This window comes from Orycteropus afer, unplaced genomic scaffold (genome assembly GCF_000298275.1).
Source record: "Orycteropus afer afer isolate SDZICR_OR568_19922 unplaced genomic scaffold, OryAfe1.0 scaffold00404, whole genome shotgun sequence".
Taxonomy (NCBI): domain Eukaryota; kingdom Metazoa; phylum Chordata; class Mammalia; order Tubulidentata; family Orycteropodidae; genus Orycteropus; species Orycteropus afer.
The window spans coordinates 2,009,553-2,022,578 of record NW_006921991.1 but is presented as its reverse complement, the minus strand read 5'-3'; the positions used below and the strand labels follow the sequence as shown (position 1 = coordinate 2,022,578).

The 13,026-nt window shown below is 43.8% G+C and overlaps 1 protein-coding gene across 1 annotated transcript in view; it reads right to left on the bottom strand.

Annotated features, from left to right (window-relative positions):
- SH3KBP1 (SH3 domain containing kinase binding protein 1) overlaps positions 1 to 13,026 on the bottom strand; it is a 370,819-nt gene that overhangs the window by 248,106 nt on the left and 109,687 nt on the right. The window contains exon 2 of the mRNA XM_042782665.1: positions 10,404 to 10,527. Coding sequence (XP_042638599.1) covers positions 10,404 to 10,512 — 109 coding nt within the window. The 5' untranslated portion in view covers positions 10,513 to 10,527. The remainder of the gene's footprint in view (positions 1 to 10,403; positions 10,528 to 13,026) is intronic.

Sequence of the window (13,026 nt, the reverse complement as noted above, 5' to 3'; positions counted from 1 at the left end):
CTTTAACCACCGCACCACTAGGGTTTCTATGAGTCAGAATTGACTTGACAGCAGTGGATTTAGTTCTTTTTTTTTTTTTCCTTAATGAATAAAGAATGCTTCTATGAACACTCATGATTTTGTGTGGACTTCCGTTTTCATTTCTCTTGGGGATGGACCTAAGAGTGGAATGCTGGGTCACATGCCAAGTGTGTATTTAATCTTTTGAGGAACTGCCAGGCTGATTGTCAAAGGGGCTCACCATTTTCCATTCTCACCAGTAAGGTCTGAGTTATTCACACTATTCCCTTATTAAAATCCTTTTACAGTAGTGATGTCTCCTCCTTAATTCCTCATTTTAGTAATTTGAATCTTCTCTCTTTTTCTTAACCAGCGCAGCTACAATTTGTCAATTTTGTTGACCATTTCAAAGAGACAACTTTTGCTTTGTTTTGAATTTTCTCTGTTGCTTTCTATTTTCTGTTTCATTTATTTCCACTCTAACCTTTACTCTTTCTTTCCTTCTGCTTGCTTTGGCTTTGGTTTGCTCTTCTTTTCCTAGTTTCTTAAGGTAGAAGGTTTTATTGATTTGAGGTCTGTCTTCTCTTTTAATATAGGTGGTAAATTTCCCTCTCAGCACTGTTTTAGCTGCATGTAATATATTTTGGTGTGCTGTGTTTTCATTTTCATTCATTTCAAAGTATTTTCTAATTTCCCTTGTGATTTCTTCTTTGATCCATTGGTTATTTGTGAGTGTGTCATTTAATTTCCATATTTTTGTGAATTTCCCAAATTTCCTTCTGTTGTTGATTTCTAATTCCACTGAGGTTCAAGAACACACTTTGTATTATTTCAAGTCTTTTAAGTTTGTTGAGACTACTTTCATGGCCTAGCATGTGGCCCGTCCTGTAGAATGTTCTGTGTGCATCTGGGTAGAATCTGTACCATGTTGTTGTTAGATGGTACCATATAGGTATCTATTAGGTCTAGTTAGTTGATAGTGCTGTTCAAATCTTCTACACCTTTGTTGATTTTCTGTCTAGTTCTATCCATTGTTGGTATTCAAATTTCCAACTACTATTGTTGAATTAAGGAGCTCTAGTGGTTGGGCAATCTACTTCCATAGTGATACTGCCTCGGCAACCCAAGGAGGGGTCACTGAGTCGGGTCCAACTCGATGGCACATAACAACAACAGTGGCATAGTGCCTACGGCTAAGCAGAAGGCTGGCAGTTCAAACCCACCAGGCAATCCACAGAAGATGGGGCAATCTACTTCTGTAAATAATTTACTGCCTCAAGTAGCGACTGGGATCTTAAAAGCTTGCAAGCAGCCATCTTGATGCAATGATGGGTGTTTTATCATGCAGAGCAAAGAAGAATGAAGAAAACCTAAGATTCATGGAAACAATTAGTCCTAGTGACTGGTACACCATGCGATCTGCACCCTATATGACTATAAGACCAGAAGAACTAGATGGTGCCCGGCTACCACTGTCAACCACTCAGAGGGGGATCTATGAAGGAGATCCTGGATAGAGAGGGAGAACAATGTGGAACAAAACTCAAAATCATTTGGAGGAAAAAAAAAAAGGGGGGGGGGACCAGGTTTGCTGGTCTGATAGAGCCTGGTGGAACCACTGAGACTATGGCCCCTAGCTGCCTTTCGGGTCTGGAATTGAACCCATACCTGTGACTTCCAGCCAAACAAGACAGGCATTCCTTGGAGAGAACAATCATGGGAGAAAGAAGGGCTGCTTATGCACAGGGAGACAGCTCAGGGGGCAGGAGTGCATGGAGGGATGGACACAGGGAAGAAGTAACTACAGGGAGGAAGTGGGAGGGGAGGAGAGCTGCTGCATTGTGGTAAATTGTAGTCGATGTCATGAGACAACGTGTGTGTGAACTGCTGTATGGAAACTGAATTTGCTCTGTAAATTTTCACCCAAATCACAATTAAAAAAAAAAAAAGAATTTATTGCCTCAGAAACCAGAAGGGGGTCTGGGGTCTTATAACAGCCATTCCTCCTGTGGCAAGGCCCTGCTGCTGCTGCTGAGTTTATTCAAGGCTCCAGAGAAAGACAAATGAACGAGCAGCTTAATCCTCCTCAAACGCTCTCTCACACACACAGGCACATGCGGAGGAAGTTCCTGGCTGTTCTCTCTCCATTCCTCACTGGGGACAATGAGAACGGTCCACCTGGCACTGTGGCTGGGCCCACTGTTTGGGGCATGATGGTCTCAGGCCTTTACTGGCACAAAAAACCAAGAGTCCAAAGACCAAGCTGAGGCTACATGTGGCAACAGTGGGGATCAGGCTGTGATTACAGATCAACAGAGATAATTAGAGGAAATTAAGGAAACTACGTAAGAAAATGCTCCTTTTCCAGGACTTACCACAAATACAACTGTTGTTCCAATACAGCACAAAAAAAGCAGCCAGCGCTTCAATATAACCTTCCTTTAATTAAGCTGCCAGCTCCCAATTCAGAAATATCTCCCTTTGGAAAGAAGTATCCCATGAGGTACTTAGCAAAAGTCAGTCCTCCAGATCTGAAGGGCGTCTTTTTAGGTCCTTGGTCAGAGGCCCCATGGCATCAGTGGGTCCCTGTATCAGGCCAAGGGCTGAGCCAACACTACACTCTCAGCCACCTCAGTAATCCTATGATTCCACAACTCTGACAAAGCAGGCAATGTGGTTTTTCCTCTTGCCCCCACAAGTGGGTTTACTACATGAACTCTTTCATTAGTAGGGAGAGAGACAGACTATCATTTTTATGTACTAACAGGGTTTTAATGGTTATCAAGAAAAGGTAAGATGGCCTGTCTTTCAATTACAAGCACGCAGAGAAGGCAATTGGATTTGTTTCAACTAAATGAGGCCTGGTAATCATAACCACCACCCCTGGAATCCCTGGTTCAAGCCTGATCCGAAGCCCACGTATACCTATACAACCGAGGCTCAGTGTCCATGGGATCTGGCCCCCCTGGCCCATTTTTCATGCCAAAGCCCAGCTCACAGAGACACTCTTGGACAAAAGCTCATCACTTGAGAAACTACCAAAAGGACTGGTGTTCGAGAGTCCGATCAGAGGAATATCCTCCTAGCATCATCTCACTTGCATTTTCACTGCCATAAGCTTTAGAAGCAACATCAGGTGTTTCTCTTATGCCAACATCACCAGCCCATCTCCACTCACTTGAACATTCCCTATGCGAGGCAGACTCCAAAGATGATCTGAGCGATGCTTGGAGAGCTCCTTGCCCTGCATTTTAAAGCTCAGCACATCTCAAAGTGAGCTCCTAACTAGAATTCAGCAACACACGGTTCTGCAGTCAAAGGTAAGCATGTTACCTTAGCATGGGACATCAGAGAGCCTGTAATATCTAACGCGCTTGTGGATCTCTGAAAGGCTGTTAGTGTGTGCTGCTATGGCCAAAATGTATTTGACCAAAGAGCTCCTTTGTCCTCCTTTGTCTCCCTGAGGAGTCCTGGTAGCAGTGGTTAAGTGCTCAGCTGCTAATCAAAAGGTCAGCAGTTCAAACCTACCAGCCACTCCATGGGAGAAAGATGAGGGGGCAGTCTGCTTCTATAAAGATTTACAGCCTTGGAAACCTTATGGGGCAGTTCCACTCCATCCTATAGTGCTGCTATGAGTCGGAATCAACACCATTGAGAGGGTTTCGATTGGGTTTGTCTCCTTCTCTTTCTCTCTCCATTCCTTTTTTGTGGAACATTTTGCAGGAATATCCACTGGCAAAGGTTGGTCTGATTTCTGTCAGGTTACATCCCACTCGTTGCACCATCTCCTCTTGAGTAGATGGAAACATACAATAGCACCTCCTTTTACAGCATGACTTAAACTTGGGCACACCAAGGTGGAACTCAGGGCTTGTGAAAATAAGCACCACATACGCCGGTGTGCTGCAGCTGACCCAGAACTCTCCTCGGGCTGAGGACCCACACAGAGCCTGGATGATTCTGGCATGGGCCCAATGTGACATGAAAGCTCCTCTGCACCATTAGCAGACCTCTGTCACTCCCAGTTGTCTAGACTCTGACTACCACAAGGTACCTAAGGATTCATGCCAGCAATATCAAAACAAATCCAAGTGGGCTAAGCTCTACGCAAAGCATTTGGAATTCAGAATAGCATTTTCCCATAGAAACAAAGTTAAAAGTGGTGATTAAGTACCAAACTAACCCACTATGTAGCTAAGACAAGGAACATCTGGCAAAGACTATTGACTAACAAAAACTGCGAAGCAATGAAATGAAGTTAGAGACATTTTGATTTATCAAAAAGACTTATGCTTAGAAGCATACCAAATAGGGGACAGTGGGGGCAGTCCTTGCCCCAGCAAGAAGGGGCTATCTGTCAAGAATTTACAAACAATAATGAAGTTGACAGGTAGCTAACTTTGAGGAAAAAAGTCAACAAATAAAGAGGTAGTTAGTAGTATTTGGAATGATAGAGGTGACTGTGGCTTACCTACAATATTTTTAGTGTAATTCTTTTTTTTTTTTTTGTATCCAAACTAATATTTATACCTAGAGTCATCCCTACACGAATTTTTTTTTAAAAAAAATGCTTATCAACAATCATCCTGGTCAGTGGGGGTATTATCACAGACGGAATAGGGGTTGGAAGACAAATTCTATGAGTCCAATGAGCAACTATTAGAAGAGAAAGGAAAGGAGTTAAAGAGAGGGTGTGTATAACGTGAAAAGAAGTGAGTCTGAGAAGGAATTGCATGAAATGTGAACACAGTTCAGAAGGAACCAAAAGGCATCTTGCAGAATATATTCCCTGAGGGAGGAAAAAAGGTAGTCGGCAACAGTTTCCTAGAAGAGCCACCAGGTGGGGCCACCATCACAAAACCACTTCATGGAGCCGCCTCTTGGTGGCCTTGGGTGGAAACCCAACAAAAGTGTGAAAAGAGTCTCAATCAACAACTGTTTCATGGGACACTCACTACTCTAGTGGTAATGCCTTGGAACCAGGACAGAGAGACTGAAAGGAGATAAACATAATAGAAGAAAAATTCTAAAACCAATTGATGACTCACATATGAAGAAATACAGAAAATGTACCATAGCAACACCCCCTCCACATAGCTTCTTTCCACGCACTTCACAGCCCCAATAGGCAGTACTGCTAAGGTAAGAAAACGAACAAGGACAACATACCCTGACATCAAGTACTGCTTCTAACATGGGCTCCCTATAAAACTCATCATAAATACAGCCAGAGATCAGTTACTTTAAATGACTTCTTTAAGGGCCCATTACTCCCTTTACTCTAGAACATTCAAGAATGATGGTCCAACTGGGGAAAAAAAGACTATATATGCATATGCTGATACACAGATACATTCACACCAACATAGAAATTATTAACTAATTACATACTATATCCATCTGTGTTCACTGCCGAGTTGCCAACTTTTTTTTATTCGCCCATTGGAAAGACCAGCTCAGGGGACAGCCAAAAACTTTTGCACAGAAGTCATGCCTTCTCTTAGCAATTCCTACTCTTCCATCCTGCCACAAAAGCTATCTCATGAAGTCACATCAACAGATGATTTGCAAACTTGGAGGAGAGTTTGACCAAAATCTCACTTTTTCACATTCCTAGTTAATTCTGATAATTCACATTTGTTTCTTCAGAAGGAAATTTGAAAGGAAAAAAGTCTTGTTTCTACAAACAAATCCCCAGGTCCTATAAACTGCTAGAAAAACAAAGCTGTTGAAACTGTTTGTTTTTCCATCCTTTGTTTACAACTTCAAACAAAGAGCCCACAGCCTTCACACAAATGTGAGATTTTTCACTCCAGCATGTGTGCTGTTCCTGCACACATGCAAACACTCACACCCTCAGCCATATTCTAACCAACCAGCAACCCCCTGGAAAGTGTCCCCAGGCAGCCAAGTAAATGCTAAAGAAGTAAAACCTCAGGGAAAAAACTTTTCACTTTCAGGAGAGACAATGGGTCACTGTGGGCAGATCTGTTTAGGGATTGGAATGGCTAGTGCTGAAACCATGAAGAAAAGAAAGATAAACATTAGGTAAAATTCTTCAGACGGTTACAGGCAGCAGACCAGGATGGAGAGCCTTTCTGTGATGCAAACGCTAGGCCCATCTTAATGTGGAGGGGCGCGTATGTATCCCCCATCCACACGCAAAATAAATTCTTAAGTACTTCTGCGCTAGGTTTTAAAGCAACAGTGTGTCACCAGAGGCAGAGCAGCTGTTGACCCCTCTGTTAAGGAAAACTTTGGACCGAAGGACTGAAAACACCAGAACCAAACTCACAGAGCCATGTTCTGCAATCAAGTACTATCCACACCGTGACTCAGAGAGAAACCCACCCGCATCTGAACTCCAACTGCACTTGAGAAAGCGGATCTCACCTCACAGCATCAGCGCCAGACCTGTTACAAATAAGATCTCTTATACCATTAGATCTCTGTGCATTAATCTCTGGAAGGAGCAGTCAATGCAAATGCATAACAAACCTTAAATAAAGATGGTAAAAGCAGTTTATCTTTTGGAAGGCAGATGCCAAAGTAGCAGAGCGACTTAAAAAGATGATTATAAACACATTTTACATCAGGAGAGCATAACAATAATAGCAAAGAATAATAAATGTGCAAAATACAATAGAGACTTACCAAACACTAAATTCATGATAAACTGGAAATAGAAACAAGGACATATAAAGCCAACCAGAAACTCGCAGCGTGGCTTCACATTCAGAATGACAGAAGTAATTAAGTGACATACCCCGACCTGGCCATAAAAAGGATATCATCTGCAGTACTTTCTCGATATTTCCCAAGTGGCACAACAGACTGGGACTGCTTGTGGGCAAGGCTGGCTGGTGTTTTACTTGTCTCGATGTCTACCTCAGCACCGAGTGCAGGGCCAGGCCCATAGCAGGCTTGCAATGAACACATGCTATTGAATGTTCATTGGTATCCACCCAAAAGCGAGGAAGGAACAGTGTCCGAATTACAGGTGGCAGGAGAGGTTCAGGGACAGGCAGAGATGCACCTTCCCCACGTGGTCTGCTAATGATGCAAAAACTGGAAATGGAGCCCTGCAATCAAACCTGGTCCCCAACAGGCCTGCAGGGTATCAATTACAGTTAGTCGGGAAACCCCTCTAGGATGAAACCAAATAATTTGTCGTTTTAATTAAAGCAGAGGAGGGTCCACACTCACATGAATAAAATCCTCCTTGCTCATTTTCAAGAACATTTTTAGGGCAGTTGCTATTCACTGTTCAAACTTGCATTTTTAAAAAAAAAATTTCTACATGTCAGTGTTCCAATTTAGGAGGGCCCCTGACTCTCTTCCATGGGTTTACCAGCATAGGAAACAAAAGAATAGATCGCTCTCAGAAGAGAACATACAACTCTCTTCTGTCTGGAAGAGAGAATGACACGTGGCTTCAGGAAAAGGTTTTAGACCTGGCTGGGACTTGTCAATGTACTGGAATCTGGAATAACTCTAGGATATACAACATCCATGCTGAAAATTTAATTGGAAAATGACTTCTTATTCCTGGAGAAAGGCTCATTTTAAATAGAAAGCTCCTTCACTATGACTCAGGTAAAGACCAAAGAAATGGCCAAGGGTGGGAGCAGGCCCAATTGCCCCCAAGGTTCTAATAGCCAGAATGTGTACCTGATGTCGGCCAAGCTGGGGAGACTGGTTTGCCCTCTCAATTTCAGTTTCATCTCCTTCTCAAATGAAAAGCCCAAGGAGTCATTCCAGTACCTCCCTAAATTACCTCTGCCGAAATTTTCAAAGGTTAAAGTTGCAAACTGAAACCAATAGGTCCCCAAACGAATCTTTCCACTGCCCTGGCCTTTTCTCAAGGCTATGAATAGCTTCCTTCAAAGCCCACGTTATCTCCTGACCTTATGCAGGTGCTTGGGAGGGTGAACTCATCAACACTGTGAAGGCCTACAACCCCTTCACTGCTCCCACAAACTGAAGCAGGTTCCCAATGCAAAAACCACCTCTTACACACACACACTCACACACAGACACACACACAAAAAAAAGGCTGCTGTGAAATCGGATCCGACTCACAGCGACCCCTCCTGGGGTTTCCAAGGCGGTATCACTACGGAAGTAGATTGCCTGACCTGCCTTCCAAGGAGTGGCTGGTGGGTTTGAACCGCCAGCCTTCTGGTTAGCAGTCAAATCCTTTAGGCACAATCTTTCTCACATTGGAGAAGTGGTTCCATTTCAGATTCCTAAAAGAAATATGCTTCATCTTTCTTTATTAAACCAGTTCTAAGACTTTCTCAAATGATAAGGCCCAGGTAAATTGTCATGTCATCTTTGAGATAGATAGATAGACAGATATATTTTCCCCCACTGATTTTGGGTGGGGGGAAAAAAGATGTCACTTTTGAGCTCAGCACAATGACCTATTTATTTGGCCGGACAAGGCCACTCAATCTCCCTGCTGTTTATCATAAGGAGCAGTGGGAGACTGTTAGTCTTGACTGGTGGGGGAGGGCCAAAGGCAGCCAGCTCTGCTCCTTGTACACAATGCTGCACTTCAACTGGAAATTTACGTTTGGTCCAGGTGACCCAGGAGGTGAGCATAAAGCCTGGGACAGAATGAAGATGGTCTGTTGTGCATTTCATATTTACAGAATGTCCCCATGGGCTAAAGACTCGCAGCCACTGGTGTCTTCGTTATATAAACTACCTAAAAGGGTGGTCATAATCAGGCTGCAGGCTTAAAAAATGAGTGTAAGTCAGCATGCCACTCCTTTTAGTTCCATTTTTTTGTTAATGGAAAATTCTGCAGGGGGATTCAAAGGCCAGATTTTTTGGCTGCAAAGAGACAATTATAAGAAAAGTTCTATTCCTTCCTTTATTTAAAGTTCTCAGGTAATTTTACTTGACTCATCTAGATAATTACTTTAATTCCTTGCCTTAATTAGTTCCTTATCTCACTAGATTATTTTATTACCTTAATTCTTCTATCTACTTTACAAACACAGGGCTGGCTGCAGAGACCTTGTCCCTGGTCAGCACGTGGCGACTCCTGGCCCACCAACCCAGGCAATGGCAGGTGGGACAGGAGGGCTCAGGAGGGAGGTTTGGAAACCCCAGAAAGATGCAAAGAGCTCTATCTCTAATCCAAGGAGGGCAGGCCTCAGGAGTTTGGAGCTTACTTGCAAGGATATAGGAGGCCCCTTTTTCTGGAACACTGTGGTTTTGCAGCAAAGTACACTTAAGTCTTAAAATGGGAAATCCCCTGCACTGGTAGGCTAGGATTTAAAAAGGAAGAAAATCCTATAGCTGCTAACACACGTGGGCCTCCAGCCAATATTTCATCTGAATAATTCAAAAAAGGAAATGTAAACGAGGCCAGCTGGAGGGGTGGGGTGCGGGGGGGGGGGGACAGGAAGGAAGAGAGACACAACGCTCATGTCTCGGGCACTATGATCAATGGACAGTTTAGTGGACAAATTCTTCTGCTGTCTAAATTTGATGAAAGATGAACTGTACTTGCCCATGGTTATGGAAGCAGGCTTTCTTTTTTTTCATTTTAATGCAACCCTTTGCTAATAGGTTTCCTGCTCCTGCTTTTGCCCAGCTCAATTTCTCTTTAAAGAAGTCAGAAGCCTGTGAAAAGCCTGCAGCTGTGTGTTAGCCTACTGTGGGCATGCTCCGAGTGGACCTGCTGAGCCGAGGGAGGGCTCAGAAGAACTGAGAGAAACCCAGCCCTGGCAGGACCACAGCATAAAATGGAGTCAAGTCGTCTCTGCCATCTTATTTTCTCTCACACAGCGTTTTAGATGACAGTGATCACAAAGGAAGGAGGACAGGGAGAAAACAAAATTCCAGCAGGCTTACAATTTGCCTCAAGGTCTCAGAAAAAGGGAAAACATGATTGTTAGAGGTCTGCAGGTTAGATGGCTGTATTAACTGGATCTTTGCATAAACCAAGACAACAGGGTCTATGTTAGGGAAGCCAGAGGTTAGAGAGAAAAGGCCCTGTCCGCCAAAGCTGGGCTTAGATTGAAAAAGAATATGGTCCAATCCACGCAGCTCAAGCCTGTACCAGAGTGTTCTGTAATCACACGTTCATCCATAAAAATATACGTGTGAAAGCAAAAGCTAAAGCCCTAAAAAAGCCATTTACAAATTTAGTCCACTTTCCCATTGTCAAAGTAGTTTTATTTGTTCCCCTTATTATAGTTACTGTATCATTTCTTGCCATTTGTGTGTGTGTGTGTGCGTGCATCTGTGTGTCCAAAATCTTTACCAAAAGAAACAAAAGGGCAAACTCCAACTTTTTTTAGCAATATAAAACTCGACACAGTTCACCTGGAAGTTTCCAGTCTTTGTTTGTGTGCAGGGATGGGGCTCATTCTCCTTTTCCATACCTCTCTTGTTGGTTCTTAAAATCGTTTCCGAAGACAGCAAGGAGTTGCCACTGGATACTTCGTGCATGGGCTTCTCTGGAGCTTTGCTGGCGAGAGGGTCTTTCTTCATTTCCTTCTTTATTTCCTGTAAGGACAGACAAAAGGAAAACAAGACTGTAGTCTGATATTTTAGGATCCTTCTTTGACTGTTTTAAGCTTCAACTTCCTGGAAATGAATTACAGTGATCCCCAACTCAGCATAACATGATGTTCTAGAAAGACCATTTCCTATAGCTTTGTAGCCTTTCTCCCTCCACATTTATTAGAGAAGTGCCTGGCCTGATAAAATAATGTCCAGTGTGGTGGTGTGACCTTCTGACTATGGCCATTCCTTGTGGCTGCTGTACAGCTCTAGGTGTCAGCCTCTCCTACTTTTTGGATGGTGATAAGCTATGGTCAACCCAAGTCATCCCATGAAAGCCTCTGGTTTCTATTCTTCTCAACAAGGGTTTAGAAAACTATATTGCCAAATTATCATTTTTTAAAAAAACAAACAACCAAACTCACTGCTGTCGAGTCATATCTGACTCACAGTGACCCCTCCTTGGTTTCTGAGACAGTGTCACTATGGAAGTAGTTTGCCCAACCTTCCTTCCGAGGAGTGGCTGGTGGGTTTGAACTGCCAGCCTTCTGGTTACCAAATGCCTTCAGCACTACACCACCAGGGCTCCTAAATTATCATTAAGCCCACAATTATACTAAACCAAAATGAAGATGATTAAATTCATTTACAGTATTCAAGTTTCTCTGGCTTTTAAACTCTTAACAACAAAAAAAAAAAAAAAAAAAAACGACTTACATAAGGCAAACAAAAATAAAGGCTATGATTTTAGGCCAGAGGTCAACAAATCACAGCCCACCACATGTTGCTGTTTGTTTCTACCACCTGTTTTTGTAAATAAAGTTTTATTAGAACAAAACCATGTTTATGATACAACAGCAGAATCCAGTAGATGCAATAGAGGCCAAAGCCTGAAATATTTTTATCTCATCCTTTACTGAAAAAGTTTGCCAAATATTATTCTAGGTGGACTCTTACCAAAGTTCCTTTAAGATCTCATTACTTAAACCTGATGGCTGATACAACGATTTCAAATCACTTTAATAATTTACATAAGTCTTTTCAAAAGCATTAATAGCCCTGAATGATAGTAAGTCACAAACTGCAGTTCTGTCCACAGGAATTCTTCCCAAAGGAGCAGGGGGTTTCTGGGCCTGCGTGGGCCCATGACCACACTGACTTGGGAAAGAGAGAGCCCTAAGGGGCTAGACCCAAAGCGTGAATGAATGGCAGGAAGGGCTCAAGGATAAGGAATGTTTTCTTTGGAAAGATAATAGGAGAAGAAATGGGGATGGGTTCACTCTATGGGATGAACAGGATGATGGCAAATTGGGTAGGGGGGCCAAGATTTAGCCTGAGTGGAGGGCAGAAATGGAAAGGAAACAACAAAAGCTGGCCAAAACCGCCAGCGCATGAACTGACTAGCAACTTCCTACACACCTGAGTGCTAGCTACTGTCCCCAATTCTCTGCTTGCTGTCTCTGTTCATAAATAACAGCCTTGCCCTCCCTCACCAGTGCCCCACTGGGAACCAGCAACCAGTGCTGGCACTTTGCTGGGTTGAGGATTGCAGTTGGTATCTCAGAGAACTAACCAGACACACCTCAGCCACCAGGTCAACCAGGGCAGCTCTGTGCCCTCTACACAAAGCTGTGTACATGTGTGAGCACACAGACACCCACCTCGACAGCTCCAGCACCTGCTGGACATCAATTGCTAGGGGTTCCTATAGCCTCACAGGCAGATGGCATCGGGGGTAAATCTACAAACACTACCCCCACCTGATCCACATGATGGGGGCTCTTGGTGATGGCTGCCAGACACTATGGCTCTAGAAGTAAAGAAAATGATCCACCAAGGGCGCTCAGTCCCCAACAGTACTTGTTTGGGGGATAAATGGTTGCTCTGACCTTATTTCTATCATAATATGGACATGTCTATACACACATAAATGTCCCACCCAGTCACGACTTCATGTGGCAACACAGCATTTAACCTCACCATAGAGTAACTGAGTGTGCTGAGGACAGTACTGCAGGACTCTGTCTGGCACTAACCACCAATGGAAGGGCAGGGATGGTTCAGTGGTAGAATTCTTGCCTTCCAGGCACAGACCCAGGCTTGACTGCCAGCCAGTGTACCCCATATGCAGCTGCCATCTCTCAGTGGAGGCTTCCACATGAAGGCAGACTAGTAAGAGAGGCCTGGTGACCAACTCCCAAGTATCAGCCAATGAAAACCCTATGGATTACAACAGTCCGACCTGCAACCAGTCACAGGGACGGTGCAGGAGTGGGCAAGCATTTTGTCCCATTGTGTGTGGGTTTGCCATGAGACAGGGCCAACTCAACACCAGCTAACCACCACCGCCTCGAGCGGCACACAGCCAGAGAAGGACAAGGGACAGGGGCAGATGTGGAGAGGCAAAGGGGAGAGGGGATCCACTGGAGAAAACCTCTGAGGCCACGGTTTTCAGAATGCATGCCCCACCCAAGGCTTCACAAGCAGCACGCTGGGCAGTTG